The sequence below is a fragment of the Octopus sinensis genome, linkage group LG24 (genome assembly GCF_006345805.1).
Source record: "Octopus sinensis linkage group LG24, ASM634580v1, whole genome shotgun sequence".
In the NCBI taxonomy this organism is placed as follows: Eukaryota; Metazoa; Mollusca; class Cephalopoda; order Octopoda; family Octopodidae; genus Octopus; species Octopus sinensis.
The window spans coordinates 18472760-18493414 of NC_043020.1; the positions used below are offsets into that span (position 1 = coordinate 18472760).

Genomic DNA, 20655 nt, shown 5'->3' on the forward strand with positions numbered 1-20655 from the left:
ATCACTTGACAACTAATATTGGTGTGTTTATGTCCCTGTAACTTAGTTTGGCAAAAGAGTCTGACAGGATAAGTACTCAGTTTACAAAGAATGTCCTGGGGTCAATTTCTTTGACTAAAAATCGCTTTAAAGTGGTACTCCAGCATGGCTGCAGTCAAATGATTGAAACAAAAGAATAAAAGTATACACACACACACACACACACACACACACACGTACATATATATATATCTGATGAATAAATATAAATTACATCAAGTACAGGACATCACCAACAAGTGAAAATTACGTAGACACACGAGCGATAAATACAGGACAAATTACCAAAAAATATACAATAAGAACAGATGCCTTGTTCTTATTGTATATTTTTTGGTAATTTGTCCTGTATTTATCGCTCGTGTGTCTGTCATTTTCACTTGTTGATGATGTCCTCTATTTGATGTATCTTATTTTTATTCATTTATAGTCGAATGCCATGCAACCTTGTCCGCAGTAAGTTTTTACTTGTGTGTGTATATCTGTATTTGTTTATGCTAGCATGAATCTGAATAAGTGCCTTAACCGTTTGTTAAAGTACTTCATAAAGAGTATCAGATTAATCACTGATGTTGATATCATAGAGTTAAAGCTATTGAAGGCAAATGCTCCAGTCATGGTTCAGTCACTGAAACCAGTAAAAGAATAAAATAAATCTTTTGCCACCACCACCACCATCACCATTTCTATATATTTTTTATTGACAGCAGTGTATTACTTTGCTAGCAGTCAAGCAAAAAGGACAGAAGCTTGCTGTCATGCTCTATTTGTTTGGCATGTTCATGAAATAAACCATTGCTAAGTAGGGAACTTTATTCACAGTCACTATACCTGCTTGCTAGAAATAGTGACCACATCACTCTCAAACAATACCTTGACATTTTAAATGAGGAATGATGCATTGGACAGTGTAGTCATAAATACACTATTCCAGAAAAAGCAATATAGATATATTAAAAAGGGAAAATGGGATAATCACAGGGATCTAATGATTGAAACAAGTGAAATATTGTTTTATGTTTGCTTTTTTATGCTGGTACAAGTTGGATGATTCAACATGATCCAACAGGTTGGTGGATGCTCCAATATTTCAGTTTTGGCATGGTTTCTATGGCTGCGTACCCTTCCCGATGCCAACCACTTTACAATGTGTACTGGGTGTTATTTTTAAAAAACTTTTCTTTTTATATGTGTGTGGCATTGGTACTGGTTAAGTTGCTCTGTTACTTGCAAGACCGAAAAGCTCTCACATCAGAGAGAGTGGGGGAGGGAGGGAGGAGAAAGAAAGGGTAGAGACATTAGGCAAGGTGTTGAGAAGTTAACCCTTTCGTTACCAACCCAGCTGAAACCAGCTCTGGCTCTGAGTACAAATGTCTTGTTTTCATGAGTTTTGAAATCTGACTCCTTCCCCATGTCAATCTGACTCCTCCCCCATGTCAGTCATCTAGACTAATTTAACCGCTTGAGAAGTACTGGATGAAAAATAAACAGCTACATCTCTGTCATTTTGCCAAATTTTAAGAGTTCCTTAACTGTTTAGCAGTCAAATTAGTTTGTTAAATGTAATGCTTATTTATTCACATTGTTTTTAATCATGCATTATCTTGTAGCTTTGAGACTTCGATGATGTGATAGTATATTTTTGTATATATTTTAGAATGACATTGTAGGGTAGATGTGAGAGGTTGGATCTGGCCAGTTTAAATACTAAAGGGTTAAACTTTATTTACTCTAGATAGCCAGCAACAATTAATGTAGGACTAGATGTACTATAGTTGTGCTGTGTCTGCCTAAAAACCTCAGCTCCTCTTATACCAGCTAGTTGCATACCACCTACCCCGTATAAACCCTTTCAACACACTTATCTCTCTATCTCTCTTCACCCCTACAGTTCCTGTTCCAATCAATATTTTCCCAATCCTTCTCTCCTGTCCAGTGTGTTAACTCATTGTAAATTCCTCTCCACATAACTATTGATCCCATTAGTCTTGAAGGATCTGCAAAAATTATGGCCACAGCTCTCCCTCCAGACAAAAAAAAAAAAAAAAAGTAATTGTAAAAAATATTTATGAATAAAGAAGAGATGGTCATGACTGGATACAATCAATAAGCTAAATTTCGCTCCAACCCTCACCATCTTAGTTTTATGCAACCCCTAAAAAGATTGGTTGTCTTAGGTTTGCATGCTCAGGATTCACGTAGGTACAAATCACAATATATTATAGGCTAAAAAATACTTATAATGCCTAGTAATAGATATTTGATTTATAAATCACCCATATATATATATATATATATATATATAAGTGAGAAAGAAGCAACAAGAATGGATAGGTTTTTAGTACAATCGTTTCATACAAGGACAGGCTTTATTAAAAGTTGCAAAAATTGCAGCATTATCTACATTACTTCATGAGTATAGCCTCAACCACTAGGATGTCTAGAGAACTCACATGTATTTTAGCTGATGAGTACGGGACACGTTTATATGCTGCAATTTTTGCAACTTTTAATAAAGCCTGTCCTTGTATGAAACGATTGTACTAAAAACCTATCCATTCTTGTTGCTTCTTTCTCACTTATAATCACCCCACATTACTGTATTGTTAAAACCGTATAGTTTTTTTTGGTGCATCTAAGTTAGGTACCATATTCAAGTAAATTCATTTAAATTAACTTGAATCTTTATTGCTTTTTGTATATATATATATATATATATAGAGAGAGAGAGAGAGCCAAGAGTTTCATGCTTGGCACTTGATAAGTGCCATGCATGAATCTCTTGATATTTGATGTATGTATTTATATATACAATATATATATATAGTATAGCCATATATTTATATTATGTTGTATATAATATATATGATACATATAATACACACACACACACACACACACACACACATATATATAACAGAATTATGAATGTTTTTGTTCTATTCTTCCTGGTCCCTCTTTCACAAGTTCCATCCACTTTAAGCAACTGGACCCTTTTTTTGTACAGCTGTTCTCATCTATAAGCATTATATGACCATACCAGTATGGTCTTCTCTCCTGCACACTTCATCTGCACAATTTTTCTCTCAACACATTTGCACTTTGTCATACATGCACACTGATGTTGCACATCCAACTAAGCATTCTAGCTTCATTCCTTTCTACTCTTCACATCTCCTCTGCATTTAAATCCTGCATCTCCCCACTATGTAGCATTGCTGCTTGTACACAAGCATCATACAATCTGCCTTTCTCTCTGAGAGTGAGACCTTTTGTTATCAACTGAGGCAATAGCTCTCTGAACTTTCTCCATCCGGTTCTTACTCTGTTGACTCTACTTTCAGAACATCCTCCCCCACTGATATTTAGGTTACCTACTTAACAGAAACTAATCTTTTATCTCCAGGGAACCTCTTGAGAAACTGTATTTCCTATGTATTCTTAGTATTTATTGCGTCTGCTTATCTTCTACATATAAAGTCTATTTTTCTCTGTTAATCCTCCTGTGATTCCACTGCACCTCTTGTGTGTCTATAGTTTGCACTGGGTTGACCATATGGAATTTCTACTTACACCTTACATATTGAGCAGGGTTTTTTCCTGATGGGAATGGACTCCTCTCTATTTTCCTGCTTATTAGAACTTTCTTTACTAAATTAATTTTAATTCCAGGTTTTGCTTCCGCACCTGAAATTTCTTTTCTGGTTCTACTACAAGTTCCACAATAAGAATGAAGTCATCTGCATGTAGTAGTTCCCAAGGGGAACTGGTCTTAAATACCTCTGTTATGGCTTTGAGGACCACAATGAAATGAAGGGGAATGAGTACCAAACCTTGGTAAACTCATTACTGTACTTATTAATCCTCACCTGGCTGACAACTTCTTCGTACCTGGCTTGTATGGCTCTAACAAGCCATTTATCTGCTCCTAGCTTCTTTGGCAACCACCAGATCACAGAGTAAGGGACCCTATCGAAGGCTTTCTTTAGGTCAATGAATGCTAATTATAGCAGTTAATTTTAGCTAAATACCTCTCCTGCATGCCTTACTAGGAAGAAAGTATTGGTAGTGCTTCTCTCTGGCACATAAGCAAACTGCATCTCATCTAAGCTGATTCTTTTCCTAATTTATTGAGCTATAACTTTCATGACCTAGTCCAGCAATTTGATACCTATGTAATTACCTCTCTGTCAAAATTCTCCTTTAGTCTGTGTGTTTTAACTAGTGATGCATGACTAACATTTTTTATATCAACCTACTTGTGACTACTCTTGGTCCTGTCATACAAATTTCCTGTTTAAAGTGATTTAAACTAAAACCTACTTTCAAAACTTCATATTAATTTATATTCCAAACACTAGCTCAATAACAACAAAGTTATTTTGCTAAATTCTTTATTATTTCTAAGATTAATTGAAACAAATGCATCTCAATATAAATTTGGTATCAAGAGTTAAAATTTCAGATGCTGATGTCTGTAGCATATTTTTTGAAGATTAGTGTGTGTGTGTGTGTGTGTGTGTGCATTGTGCAGTCATGCATGCATATCTCTCTTAGTGGAAACCTGTACATGAAACAAAATATATTTATTATGGACTTGAAATAGATTGTCTGAAAAGCTATCAGATATCAGACACACCATGTTTGTTACAGTTTTTGCTCAAGTTCAGGCCTATATTCATTTTCCTTTTTTCCTTTTTCCTGGGTTTTATTGTCTGACCCGATATTCCAATATTTTATCTGTAGAATTTTTCAAGCATCTCATAAATGATTAAATTAGGTTTCCTGCTTTTTCTTTATCACTTTATGCTTTGTACTGTTAATGCTCTTAATATGTAGGTTATATCTATTTTAAACTATGCTTGGTCATGAAAAATAGATATGATTAAAAACAAACAAAATTGAAGGAAAATATGTAGAAACAGCATAAATGAGAACAAAATATATTCTTTGATATTTAACCATTTATATTGAATCTCAGTAATATTTGTTTTCTCTTTCCATTGATGTTTTTGGGAAGATTAAACCGTTTCAGATTCTGGAATAGTTTTAATGTATAATGAGTACAAAACCATTTAAGTTAAATTAGTAAGCACAGAAGACTTTTTCAAACTATCACCTACTTTTTGGTTCTTCAGTACTCCTTTCTTCCTTGTTTTGATTGGATCACGCAACACTTTAGATTAGAATGGTTTCTAACATTGATACAAAATCAGAAATCTAACGGACCAGTTGATTAGTCTAGTACTTGGTTGGTCCTGTATTTTATTGATCTCTCAAGGATAAAAAGTTGAGACCTTGGTGGGATTTAAACTCAAGAATGTAAAGAGCAGGAACAAATAATATCACAAGGCATTTTGTCCCACTCTATGGCAATTCTGCCAATCCATGACACAAAGCCACACACTTTGGAGAAAAGAATATTTGTTTAAATTGATCCTCATGACAGCACTGGTACTTATTTTTTATTGATCTCAGAAAGCTATAAGACAAAGTTAGCTCTGGCTGCATTTGAACTCTGAATATCAAGAGATGCCCTCAAAAACTGCAAAGCTTACAATTCTGCCACATTTATAGAATACCAAGTGAAGTTGTTTCCATAGCATTTTTGCTATTTGTATAACTCTGTTTTTTCTTCCCATCTTTTCTACTCCTCTCTGTCCTGGGCTTTCTTTATGAATCTGCACCCCAGAATGAAATTAAATGTTGGAATAACTTCAATTCAGATGTTTCACTGGACTTTGTAATAATCCTGGTGGGACCTGGGTGCTTTTGGTTCTCAGGGGTTTGACAGGTTTTGTATTTTTGTTTAATCCTGTTTGATGCCCACATACCCCACTCACTGGGCAAACCCAGTAGGAAGCCAGTTCTGACACCAACTGACCACCCAACCATGAGCAGGTAGTCTTAGATTACATGGTTAACAGCAGCTTGATTCTGTAATATAATAAATACAATTAATTTCAATATCTAAGGCACAATAGGGCACTCTGGATGTAATGGGTTGATGGCAAGTCATTTTCTTGGGTCTGTCTTTCAGCAAGTAAAGGTACCGCCAGTTCTTACAATTTTCAGAACACCTGTTACACAGAACTCCTACATCGTGCTTCAGTAAGTTCTAATATTCTATTTAGCTATTTACAGCCAGTTCAACTGAATTATTGAAGAGTTAATTGTCTTGGCCATGTGCACAGTAAACAGCAGAGTGCCAGTTGAAGAATGATTATAAACCACAAACCTTTTAGTTGGCAGCCTGATATTCTTGCAAATACAACCAGCTGCAGTTAATTATGACATGAAACACTCTTAACAACATTGTATTGTAAAATAGATGTTGTACAACCCTGACAACTGAATTGATAAATTTTGTACTGATCAATAGCTATTTCAGACAAATCTATTGACAGCATTTTGGTCACTTATTCCCTAAAGAATAGTGATAGATATGAAATATCTTTTATCTTTGTATAATGTACCTATCTATTATGTATGTCTATGTGTGTGTGTATGATTTATTTATCAATAATATATACTCACAGCACATCAAAATATATATGGAAATGAGCCAACAAGATAGCCTGGACATAGTTACTCAGTCTACTAGTAATAGTAGCCAAATTTTTTTCTAAATCAATCTTATTCTAAGAAATGAAAGGTGAAGGCATGGGTGTATGGTTAAGTTTGCTTCGCAACCATGTAGTTTCAGGTTCAGTCTCACTGCATGGTGCCTTGGGCAAGTGTCTTGTGATGATTGAATTTGATAGATGTGAACTGAATGAAACCCATCAAGTGTGTGTGTATACATGTGTGTGCATCTTCTAAATAAATGGCAATTTCTTTCTGTCTGTTACCATCTTACTACCTAAACCAGTAAACCAGTATTCACCAGACTGCATACATGTTATACTAACATTCAGTTCAATAATAGGCTAATTCGATTTCAATAAAAATCTATGTGCCCCCCAGTGGGGTTGGGTGAATTATATGATAAAATGAGAAGGGTGCAAAAAGTATTAGTCAGAGGGAAACGTAGTAGCAGAGTGAGTGTGATTGATATCAGGGAAGGTGAGTACAGCATTCTGTCAGCAACAAATATGGAATGCAAAGGTATGGTAATGTTTATATAGCTGTCATATACACACGATACTGCATACTTTCATAAGTACATAGATACACATATACAACTTTTAAAATGCCAATGATGGGAGAGAAAGGTGGGTGTGAGGAATACATACCTTTAAGGAGAGAGAGGGTAGGTGGCTTTTCTACATACATACATCCATCTCTCTCTCTCTCTCTCTCTCTCTCTCTCTCTATATATATATATATATATATATATATATAATATATATATATATATACATACATACATACATATGTCTACACCATTTTCATCTTGTGATTACCTGTGTGTGTGTGGCATCCTATAATTGTCTGTCTCTCTACTTTCGTAGGGTCTTTCCTGTTGCTGTCATATAGTGTGAGATTTTAAAATTACATCAAAATTTTCAAATTTGCCATATTCAAATAACTTTCCACATTAAATCTGATTTTGCTATTTATTTGTTCCAGAAAAATTGCAGAAAAATGTTACTGTGCTTTAAAGTTTATTCAGTTTTACCTAATGAGAGAACAGTATATGGAAGCTGGCATTTTCTGGCATGATAGCTGTCTATCACAAAAGGAAAGCAAAATCATTATGAGGAGGAATTTTTATTAAACAAATGAAAGCAAAGCATTATGATGACCAAAGTTGTAAGAGCTTCTCAAGTTTTAATAAGTTTCAATGAATAAAGTCATGTGAAACAGTCGAACAGACATGTTAATAATTTAAAAAGGAAAAAAAATCCTCAAAAGTTTTTTGCACAAAATTGCACAAATGTCTCTTGATCAAGAGGCCTATTTGTCAGAGAAAGCAACCTCTGACATGGAATAAACAAAACTATATGACATTCTACTGTAAAAATTGCCTGGCAACGATGGGCTATTCAGCTAGTTTGTGTGTGTGTGTGTGTGTGTGTGTGTATATATATATATATATATATGTTCGTGTGTGTGTGTGTGTGTGTGTGTATATATTCATGTGTGTGTATATATATATATATATTCATGTGTATGTATGTATATATATGTGTCGCAGGAGTGGCTGTGTGACAAGTAGCTTGCCTACCAACTAACATGGTTCCAGGTTCAGTCCCACTGTGTGGCAACTTGGGCAAGTGTCTTCTGTAGCCTCAGGCCAGCCAAAGCCTTGTCACTGGATTTGGTAGACGGAAACTGAAAGAAGCTTGTCATATATATGTGTGTGTGTTTGTGACCCCACCATCGCGTGACAACTGATGTTGGTGTGTTTACATCCCCCGTAACTTAGTGGTTTGGTAAAAGAGACTGATAGAATAAGTACTAGGCCTACAAAGAACAAGTCCCAGGGTTGGTTTGTTCAACTAAAAGGCGGTGCTCCAGCATGGCCACAGTCAAATGACTGAAACAAATAAAAGAAAGTGTGTGTGTGTGTGTATATATATATATATATATATATATATATATATATTGGGTATAAGGATGTTTAATCCCCTTTTGCATTTAAACTGGCCATATCCTGCCAAAATACTCTATGTTCAAACTGGCCAGACTTCTCATACTTACTGTGCAATGTCATTCTAAAAATAAACAATCTCATCAAAATCTCAAAGCTACAGGATAGTGCATGATTAATTGAAAACAGTGTGAATGAATAAACATTACATTTGACAGAGTAATCTGAGTGCTGAAGTGTTAAACAAAAATAGATTGACACCAAGTAAGTGCCCTTATTAGTTCTAAATCTTAAAATCTAATTTCTCATCGGAGTAGGTATTCTAGAAGCAAATGAGTTGACTAGAAGAAAGAAAAAAATTTGAGTGAATATCAATAGAGAGGGACAAACAATCGTAGGAGTATGAATATATTTACTTAAGTTTTTACAAATTGTTACAAGATATGACATCTTTACAGCTGTTTCGATGCATCCTATAAATTGTAGATATTCTCTTGCATCTTATGCAATTAGGTGTAACAAAAGCATTGAAGGAGTTATATCAATAAGCATAAGCCATGATACATAAGTATATTCATATTTCTATATACAAAGTGTCCTTTTCAGAAGTTTAGGTGGCAAATCCATTTGCCACCTACCCCTCTGAAGATGATGTACTGTATATAGATGTCTGAAGATAATTTACGTATTATGGCTGATATGTATGAATTTTATTTTATGTCTCCATGCATACATATGCATATTTGTGTTACCTTGTTTTGACATCAAACGCTAACTATAAACAAATGTCATCATCATACAAGCAGTGTTGTTTGATTGCAATTGTAATGATCTTGACTGAAGGATTAGGGGAAGGATTAAGTTGTTTGGAAATAGGTGTGAGTTGACATCAGGAAGAGCATTTGACTGTAGAAACTCTGCCTGATTAAATTTTGCCTGTGGAAAAATGGATATTAAGATGATAATGATGATAGTATGGAATTATTGTCATTGGTTATTGATGTCCTTATTTTTGTTGTTGCTGTTTTGGTAATGTTGTTCTTCAGTTTTGTGTTCACCTTGATTGAGCAGAATTATGATGAAAGGCATTCTAACCATGTCTGTACCATTTCAGGTTTTCAGATATGGTGTACTTTGGAGTATATTGTCCAATTTTTCAATTTATTTATGTGCCCTTTTCAAGCCTAGCCAGGCTCATGGGCCTGGATTCTGTGGCGTATGTGTTCCCCCCCAGCTGGACGAGATGTCAGTCCATCACAGCGTTACTCAAGAAACAGGAAGAAAGAGTGAGAGAAAGTTGGGGCAAAAGAGTACAACAGGTGTCACCACTACCCACTGCTGGAGCCTCGTGGAGCTTTAGGTGTTTTCGCTCAATAAACACACACAACACCTGGTCTGGCAATCGAAACTGCAATCCTCTGACCACGAATCCGCTGCCCTAACTACTGGGCCATTGCACCTCCACGTTGTCCAATGTATAGTCTCTTTTTGTTTTTAAAGATAATTGGGTGTGTTTTGAGTGTTAGGGTTAGCAGATGTTTCTAGTGGGATGACCAGGCATGTGAAGCTTCTTTGGTGTCCTTTCTTTTAAACCCTTTAGCATTGAAACCGGCCATATCCGGCTAAATATTCTACTTGTTTTATGTTTAAACAGGCCACATCTGGTCTCTCACACCTACCCTACAATGTCATTTTAAAATAAATAATTACATCATTGAAATCTCAAAGCTATGAGGTAAGCCATGATTAATTCAAAACAATGTGAATAAATAAGAATTAATAATGGCACAGTAATCTGAATACTAGTGTTAAAATAGGTTATGGTTTGAGGGATGTATGGCTGCTATTTCTAGCAGGTTGAGTGGCCCTGTTAGCTTGACTTTTGTAACACAGCAAAAGACAAAATAATGAAGTGATCCGACATTCAGATATTAGTCACTTCTGCTCTCCTCTAACACTAGGCTACATTGAATAAGCCAAAGACAAAACCTTTACATGCAAGAAATGGCAGCCAAATCTCACTCAAATCACACCATATGATATGTAGTCTTTCATACAATATGTCTGGAAAAAATGGACAGGCTGATTATAGCTAGAATACTTTTGATTATGAATTTGCTTAATATTGGCTGACCTGGGCTAACTAACAATACTGAACAACATTATGAGCTAACAGGGGAACCTCTTCCAAGTATTTCAACTTGCTAGAAATAGCCCACATTTTTCTGAAATTACACCCTAGTTGCTTAAATAATGAAGCCTATTTTGGACAAGATAGTCTTCTATATACAAAAAAAAGAGGGATGGTTATGGTTGGAACACCTTTGACCAATTGGGGCTAATCTGATTCAGCAACACTCCACTTTGTTAATATCAAGTTAATATCAAGTTCCTTCTATCATTTTTACTTTTTTTCTATCCTTGTTCTATATGTATCTGTGTCTCTTCATAGCTGTCTGTCTCTCAGTCTCAATCTGTTAATTGAGTTGTCTGTGTCTTGATCTATTCTTGTAGCTGTTGATCTACCTGTACCTCTATTTGTCTATCAGTCCAGCTCTCTGTCTATCTGTCTCATGCATTATCTATATTTCCTTCTCTCTCTCTCTCTCTTTCTTTCACTGAACCTGTTTCCTTATTCAGTCTTGGGGTGAAAAATCTCCACCCAACCTTCACTTAATGAAGAGATGTAACTGGAAACACAGGTGTAAATCAAACGCCAAGTGGAGGTATTCACTCTCTCTCCTATTCCTCCTCTCTCATATTTTATGCAAAGACACTTCACTCTTTTTCTCACAAATATGACTGTCTCTCCCCTAAAACTTTCTCTCCCTTGTTTCTCTTACAAAAATAGCAGTTATGCTTATACCTATACATTTATTATGTATCTATGTCTCTTCATAGCTGTCTGTCTATCAGTCTCAATCTGTTAATTGAGCTATTTGTGTCTTGATCTATTCTTGTAGCTGTTGATCTTTCTGTACCTCTATTTGTCTGTCTATGAGAGTATTAACTATATTATTATTCAATTTTGTTAATTAATATTTTTTTGTTTGATTTAATTAACACCTATGATATTACATTTAATTTTCAGTGTTTTTTTTTGTTTATTTTGTTTTTTGTTTATTTTTTTTTTACCAAATTGCTAAACTTCTCAATCAATTCTATTGCTCAAAGTTCTCTTGAAATGCAATTTGTTTCCCTTTCACTGAAAATAAATTAACTGTAATTTCTGAGTGACAACAGAAAGAGCAGCCAAAATTTTCTCAACTTGCACCATACTGTCTTAGACAAGGAAAGGGGACCTCAGATCATATGGCCCTAGACACATCTAAAACGATGGGATGGTCACAGCTGGAGTGCCTTTGATCATAGGTCTGCTCAATCAGGGCTGGTCTTGGACTAAGCATAGTAGTCACAGCAATAATGAAATATTCTTTGAGCTGGCCTATAAAGCTTCTTTTGTCTTCTCTCTGTTGGTGTTTTTGGTGTGGAGAAATAAAAAAATTTGTTCAAAGTGTTGTGTCTGTGTCTACCATGCCTGTTGCAGTGACTTTCCTACAATTCTCCTCAGATTAAACAGTACCATTCTGCTGGACATTGCTGTATCGGATGACTGAATTTTCTAGCATTGCTTGCTTTGCTGCCACGCTAACTGATGGAACCGACTCGGACACGGTAAGATTCACTCTCTCCACTCCTTAATAAAAATAAAATTAAAAAAAAAAAGAAATTAAACATAGATATTCACCCACCCACTTGAAGTACAAGTGTACAGAAGGATGTTTTTTTTCTTCTTTTTTCATGCAGTGTTTGTACAAATATGTATTTGATTTTGAGCTAAATATATTTTCATTATTGACTAACTTTATTGTATAACTTCGGTTTATCTTACTGGTGACTTCTGAAGTGCTGTTTGTCAGATCTTTCACAGTAGCTTTGTCATGTAAGATATGTCTTTGTGTACTCTATCTAGAGCAAGTCAGTACATGTAGTAGGTCAGCCAAGTTGATATTTTTTACTACTGGTCAATCAGTTGAGAGCTGGTCAGTTTGATTGTTTCTATCTTGTCACCAGTGGTTTCTGTTTGTATTCAGTATGTGGTCAAAACACCTTGAATTAACAACTCAGTCTCTACTTGTAAACAGTACTTTGGATTAAGAAGTGTTGAGCTTTGTGAGGATGTGCTTTGTCAAGGTTACTTGCCTTAACCCTTTAATGTTTAAATCGGCTGTATCCGGCCCAAATATTCTACACATTTTATGCTCAAACTGGCCAGAACATGCATCTCACACCTACCCTGCAATGTCACTCTAAAAATAAGCAATTACATCTTTCCTATCTTGAAGGTACAAAATAATATCAGATAAATTTTTTAAATGTGAATATATAAGGATTACTTTTGACAAATTAATCTGAACGCTAAAGGGTTAAACAATCCTGTGTAAAGATGTAGTTAGCAGTGTCCTTACAAACCAAGTGGATTATAGAGCTCTTTATAATTTAGAGCAGTCACAAGTAAACTGTGGCCTGAGGAACTTTCTGAATGGCGCACCTGATGAAGAATAATGTTGAGGTTTTTTAGTAGTGTGGCCCACCTGAAGATGAGCCAAATCTCATGCAGCTTGCTTCTCATAAAAGATTACCTGACTAGAGCTAGTTAACCTGGCAGAATCTACCATTCTCTCCCTTCCCCTCCCTCCCTCTCTGTCTAGCTCTCTTCCTTCCCTCCTCTGTCTGTCTCTCTTCCTTGCTCCTCTCTCTAAGAGAGAATTCAAATTCAGTACTGCCAAGAAATGAATCACCAGTTATACATTGCTGTGTTGTATCTTCTTCAGTTTTCTATCAAAATCCACTAAGACTTCACCAATAGCTTTGGTATATCTTGGTTATGGCCACAAAGTAGTACTGATCATAGGAGGGCAAGTTGTTGGTTCTTGAGCAAGGAAACTGGCAGCCAGTTAACTTCAGTCCATGGTAAATCTTAGTTCCAAGACAATAGATTAATGTTTATATGTTATGTATAAGACCCAAGTCTTGGGTTCATATTTTTTAGTCTTGCTAGTTTTTTTTTTTTGTTTTGTGGAACTGTGATATCATTTAGAGTAGTGGTTCTCAACTGGGGTCTATATGGTCCTTGGGGATCCATATAAAAGTTTGTTGTTAAAATTTATCTGCAATAAATTAGTTATACTTCTACAATTCACAAAGTATTTAAATTTTTTTTATACAATTCCTAAAAACATTTAATTTTTGAAGTATAATAGGATTTTTAAACATGAGGATCCACCAGAGTAAAATAGGGATCAAAGGGGTTTATGGGCAAAAAAAAAAAATGGTTGAGAACCACTGATTTTACTTTCCATTTGTTACATCCTGACAAAGCACTGAGCAAATTATTGTTGCTATGCAGCAGAATCATAAGTGATGGCTGGATAGTTTGGAAGAGTAACACAAGGATCAAGGTTAGATCTTAAAGCATCTAATCCACACCCCAACACATACACCTAAGAAACTTTATTTTTTTTCTCAGCAAAGCTTAATGTTTAATGAAAACATCTGGTGCTCAGTAGCCAACAATTTTAGCCCACGTGTATTGTGTTAGATTAACAGTGATAACCCATGGTTTTGACTTATCCTTCTCCCCTTTAGATCTCTCATTGGCATGAAGTACATTTGCCTCACAAAACAGTTTGTAGTAGCTAGCAGACATCAGCCTGAAGCTTTTTTTTTTTTTTTTACACATGGATCTCAAGTGCTTAGCCTCATTGCACTAGCTATGGGATGGACAAGTTCATTCACTGCCACACAGTACTTCAGGATCTGTAGCAGATGGAAAGGATTGATAAGGATGGGTACTCTGTTATTGGTGTACTCTGTTATTAGGAGCAGGTGGATAATAGATAAAGGAGCTGCTTAAAAGGATCTGAACTTGTCATATCAAGATGATGTTACTTAGGCAGTAGTTGTAGTCATTGCCTAACAATGACTACAAAAATACCAGCTTAGTGGCTGTCCCTTTGGAGCAGAGAGCCACAAATAAGAAAACTGCCTAGTCTGTTCTTTTAACTGTGGTTCACCAAATGTCCTGTTACTATGGCTCAACAAAAGCGGGAACTACTAATAAGAATAACAGAGTGATGCTTCAAAACACCACCAGACGCAGTTTTTAATATCCAACAATTGAGATTTTGCTGAAGCCTCAAGAGTCATTGAATCTGAAGATTGCTGAATCCATTTAGGGAGCTAATGCTGACTGTGGGAGATAGGGAAGAGATAGGCTGGGGGTAAAAGTACAGGGTTATGTGTCCAACATTCACAACTTTCAGTTGTCAATATTGACTTAGCATACCAGTCTATCTGAAAAGGAAATGTAATTCAAAAGTGCTTGCTCTATAAGGTTTTATAATTTATAAAGCTAGCAACAAGAATATTCACATTGTTAACTCATTTGTTTGCTTCTTCTACATTGTTTTTTTAAGTGACAAATAATTTGCTTATAAGTGGTTTGAACCATCTGCGTTTGGCATACGGCATCAACCCACAATGCAATATTTACACACACACACACACACACGTGTAAATAAAATCATACATACATATCTGTGTGTGTACATAATGCATATATGTGTGTGTGTGTGTGTGTGTGTATATATATATATATATATATATATATATAGGGAGAGATTACGAAAAAAAAGCAAAAGACGAAGACAGGTGGTATACAAAACAAACAGATGTATTAGTATAACGCTCAGGAATAGAAAAAGTCTTTTACGTTTCGAGCTACACTCTTCTACAGAAAGGGACACAGAAAACAAGGAGAGAAAAAACATGTATATATATATATATATATTTTTTTTTGTGTGTATGTTAGTGACATGGTTGCAAATGAGCATCTGGCCATTTGAGATCTGTCACAATAAATTCCATCTGACCCATGCAAGCATGGACAAGTGGCTGTTAAAGGAAGGTGATATAGACTCGCATGTGTGTGCGCACACACAGTCCTGGTGTTTAAGTTGATGCTGTCTCTGAGTCTTTGCCTGCATCAAAATATGTTGCCATCAACAGCTCTTGCATTGTGAAGAGGCAGAACCCTGTAAATGGTAGATGTTTGTTTGAGCTAATAAAGTAGCTGGGGCACAGACGAAAGTATGTGGCGTTGCTTAGACCAGTGGTTCTCAACCGGGGTCCATATGGCTCTTTGGGGTCCTCATAAAATTTTGTTAAAATTTATCTGCAATAAATTGCTTATACTTTTACAATGCCCAACATTTTTTTTTTTGTAATACAATTTCCAATAATAGTTAATTATAAAAATTCAGAAGGATTTTTTTAAACAGTGAATGGCTAGGAATGTCCATCCAAATAAAATAGGAATCAGAGGGGTCCATAGGCAAAAAATGGTTATGAACCCCAGGCTTAGAGCAAAAGAATTCTAAATTTGTACAACCGTACTCCTTATTGTAGTTATCATTGCTGTTATAATATTGTACAGTCAGCCTTTACTAGTGGATGAGTATAACTTCGTAATTTGTGCAATGCTTTTGCTAAATACTTTTAGTATCAGTGTAGTTGCTAACTGACATAGACACCGTCTCAGCCTTCCCATTTTTGACCCAGCAGCACATCCAGAGAATGGCATATGGGAATAGTGAGAGCTACATCAGCATTCAACTGCTATTCATTTATAACTGTGTTGATTGAAGCAGCATGTAAAATGAAGTACCCTGCTCAAGATCACAGCACACCATCTTGTCCAGGAAATGAACCTACAACTTTATAATTGCAAGACCTTAATGACAAAAGAAGAAAAAAAAAAGTTGTTCTTAGTTTTAGAAATTTTGCAGGTCTGTAGCAATATTGAATAGTTTTAAGTTTTGTTGTAGCACAAGGTTACCATAGTTTACTAGTTTGTACCTAGTTTTGAAAATGGTTATCCCCAATCCCCAAAAAGTTGCTTTGAGTTAATCACTAATGTGTTCAATATTATAGAAATTTTTTCTAAAAACAACAAAATCATAAATCAAAATATCCTTGTTCTACAATGTTTTTTTTTACAAACCTTATTTAAAAAAAAAATTGTATTGTTTCAAATGTAAAATGTGGAAAATATCAATTCTCTCTGTCTGAAATTTATTTGATGAACTCCTGGATCTGTATTTACCTAAAACCCACTTTTTGAAGTCCTCTGCCTTATTCCATGTCTCCCTTGTTGTAAATCCGCTTAATCTCTACTACTAACAACTTTGGTTCAAGGGTGTTGCTTTCTCTTCATATTACTACTACTACTACTACTAATAATAATACTTTAGGTTGTTGCATTTTTGGCGATTTTATTATTCTTATTAATCTTATTTAGTTAATTAAAAGTTAATTTTGTTTATTATTACTGACAATGAAATTTATACAACGATGGAGCAGTTGGTCTTCTGTTCTTTTGTATTCTTTTGATAACATTTTGTTGTAGTGTTGCTTTATTATGATGGTACAGTTCAGTCAAGCTTACACTTTCACACAAATATAAAGCTGTAATGTTTTATAGAAGCCATGTGCATGTATCTATGTGTATGTATGTATTTATGTAAGTGTAAGTATGTATTGTGTGTATGTGTGTGTGTATTTATATTGTTATTCTTTTGTTGGTTTCAGTCATTTGACTGGGACCACCCTGGTGCACTGCCTTTCCAAGGAGGTTCTTTCCTCCCTCAATACTTATTTCAGTCTGATGCATGGTTTTATAGGTCAGTGTTTATTGAATCGGCAATTTGTTTTGCTTGACACAAACGAATAAATATTGCTTTACATGAGTAGACATGAATGGATGCACTTATACACACACGCACACACATATATATATAGGATGAGTTTTTTTTACAGGTTTCCTTCCACGAAATTTCACTGTCAAGGCATTGTGTCTCTGTGTATAATGCTCAATGTAGACTGAAAACTGAAGTCCACTTTGTTTTGAAAACTTAAGACATATCCCTGTAGATATAAAGATATTTGCAGTGATATTTCTAGGCCATTCAACAGAATTCCTGCATGCCATTAACATTACATGTATTGTGTGGGTGTTTTAGTTATGGTACAAGTTGTTCCTGCTAAACTGTTCAGAGAATAGCAATGAATTATTTGTGAATTAAAAATAGCAATGAATTTGTAAAAGAAAACCCATTAAAATCTATAAAACTTATGTGGTGAAGGTTTATTGTTTTTGTTTCAAACACACACACATTCATATGTGCTCTCTCTCTCTCTCACACACACACACATGCTTGTTCTCTCTCTCTCTCTCTCTCTCTCTCTCACACACACATTCACACATGCTTGTTCTCTCTCTCTCTCTCTCTCTCGCATGCACACAGTCACGCACATGCAAAAACACCACATTGTCTTGACTTGGGAATAGATATCAGATTTTGGGAATTTTTCCTTTAGTTGATTATTGCCAGATAAATAGATAAATAGATAATTGAATAGGTGGGTGGGTGGGTGGATGGATGAATTGATTGACAGCTAGACAGACATTGATGTATAGATGGGAAGAGAAACTTATTATTCTCTCTTCCTTCCTTAATCTGGATTGAACCTTAAGTTTCACGATCCTCTGTAGTTCATGAAAAGTAGGTAACATTTCACACACACACACACACACGCTGAATAGTTGTGGAGTTTCATATTGCATGTTACCAAAGTTTGGGCTGATTTCTTGGTTTCTGGTTCTGTGTTGAAAATACAACTCCAAAATGGTGTTGACATCCGATGTTTGTGACTGGTTTTACTGACATCTTTTTACAGGAGTTTATTTTTAGAAAATCTCCAACAGTGTTAAACGGTCACACTTAAAATGGTGAAAAACTCTACAGATATGAAAGATAGATGAAGTTGTGATTAGAGGTCGACAGTTGATGTTGTGTGTGTGTCGCTTTGTGCTTGTAAGATGTGTTTGTGTGTAGGGCATGTTATGGCAAATTTCTGTGTTTTAGATGTTCTCCTACATCATTAAATATGTGGTGTCTCTATATATAATCATTAGCATAATAATCACTATCGTTATATAGTAGTACTATCATGTGTTCCTCAAGCTAGCACATTTGCCGACCAAAATTAAAACCATGTTCTAAAAAGAAAAAAAAAAGCATGTGGGAGCTTGTACACGATTGCTCAGTCTGTTAGAAATAGCAGTCAAATTTCCCTCAATTCTCACTGTCTTGCCTGTTATCTTTCACTTCTTTCAGTCATTGGACTGCAGCCATTATGGGGCACCACCTTGAAGGGTTTAGTTTGAACAAATCAACACTTGTTCTTAGGTTTTAAATCTGATACTTATGCTATCAGTTTCTTTTGTTGAAACTTCTAAGTTACTGGGATGTAAACAAATTGACACCACTTGTCAAGCAGAGGACGGTAAACACACACACACACACACACTATATATATATATATATATATACACACACACACACACACACAACAGACTTACAGTTTCCATCTACTAAATCCACTTACAAGGCTTTGGTTGGCCTGGGGCTATAGTAACAGACACTTGCCCAAGGTACAGTGCAGTGGGACTGAACCCAAAACCACATGGTTACAAAGTGAGCTTCTTAATCACACAACCATATGTGTAAAATAACATAAGATAAAATATAAAAGTTGGGGAGAGCACATTGGATAATGTAATCCTAGATGCACTAGGTGACAGTGATTCTCAGTGGGATGCTTTTGATCACAGTTCTGTTGAACCAGAACTGACCTGAAATTTTTAAAAAACTACTATTATATATAAAAAAACAACTACAATAAAAAATAAGAAAATGTCTGTTTTTATCAGTTTGGTTGGTTGACTTCCCTTGTTACCACCATAGTCTCTCAGAAGCTTCTACAAGCCAAGAAACTGAAGTTTCTTTTATCAGTGACAGCTTACCAAAATAGAATTTCTTCTTGCTTTTTTAAATTTTGTTTTAAAGTTTTCCCTTTTTTTTTGCCACAAGTTATTGAGATATATAATAGTGAAGCGACTGGTTGTACAAGAAATAAAATCAGTTAACCATTAAATGAAATGCAACAGAAACAGGTTCATACTCAAATGTTGTCAGCAACACAATTTATTTTCAGATATTGGTGCTTATAATAACTGCAAAATACATTGAACTACCAACCACCCATGTAGAAAAATATGTTGATGTTCATAGATGTATATAACAAGAATTTTTTTGTTTCAGATATTGGTGAATAATAGAAGTACTCGAAATACATTCAAATACTGATCACATATGTATGAAAAGTTAATAGTGTTGAAATACGTTAAAATATTGACTATATATGTGTATATTGTTAGTAGTACCCCACAAAACATTTAAATACTAACCACATAGCCTCAAACTATTTAAAATTGTGGGCATAGCAAGTTCTCCAAGAATTGAGGTCTTGTGCCTAATTGAGAAACTGTTGTCACGAACATCAAGCAACATGCTTTGTAGTATTTATTCTGGTGCTCTTCATTCCAAGTTCAAACCCCACTGTGATTGACTTTGCCTATCATCCTTCATGGTCCATTAAAATAAGTATTTGAGGTCAATTTAATTTTTTCTCTACTCCAAAATTTATGGCCTTTTGCCTGTGTTAGGAAGTAGTGATGACAACACTGATGACACCCATTATCATCAGTGATTCTCAAACATTTTTCCACCTGTGGACCCCTTTTGATTCCCATTTTACTCCTGTGGACCCCCATAGCCATTCAATGTTTTAAAGAATCTTACAATATTTTTTATAATTAGATGGTTTTAGGAATTGTCTCATTTTTTTATAATTTACTTATTTCAATCATTTGACTGCAGCCATGCTGGAGCGCTACCTTGAAGGGTTTTAGCCAAACAAATCGACCCCAGAATTTTTTTTTTAAAGCTAGTACTTATGCTTTTGGTCTCTTTTTTCTGAACTGCTCAGTTACAGGGATGTAAACAAACCAACACCAGTTGTCAAACCATGTTGGGGGACAAACACACACACACACACACGTATATTTATTCTAAATGATTGGTACAGAAGACAGTGTAACTGGAAGCTTAATT

General features: G+C 35.2%; 1 protein-coding gene across 4 annotated transcripts in view; it reads left to right on the forward strand.

Moving 5' to 3' along the window:
• Positions 1-20655, forward strand: part of LOC115223819 (TBC1 domain family member 22B) — an 89666-nt gene that overhangs the window by 23880 nt on the left and 45131 nt on the right. Inside the window, exon 2 of one of the 4 annotated variants that reach the window (XM_036512754.1) lies at positions 12147-12250. The exons of the other annotated variants lie outside the window; for them this stretch is intronic. Within the exon in view, the coding sequence (XP_036368647.1) occupies positions 12231-12250 (20 nt within the window). The 5' untranslated portion in view covers positions 12147-12230. The remainder of the gene's footprint in view (positions 1-12146; positions 12251-20655) is intronic. 4 annotated transcript variants of the gene reach the window in all.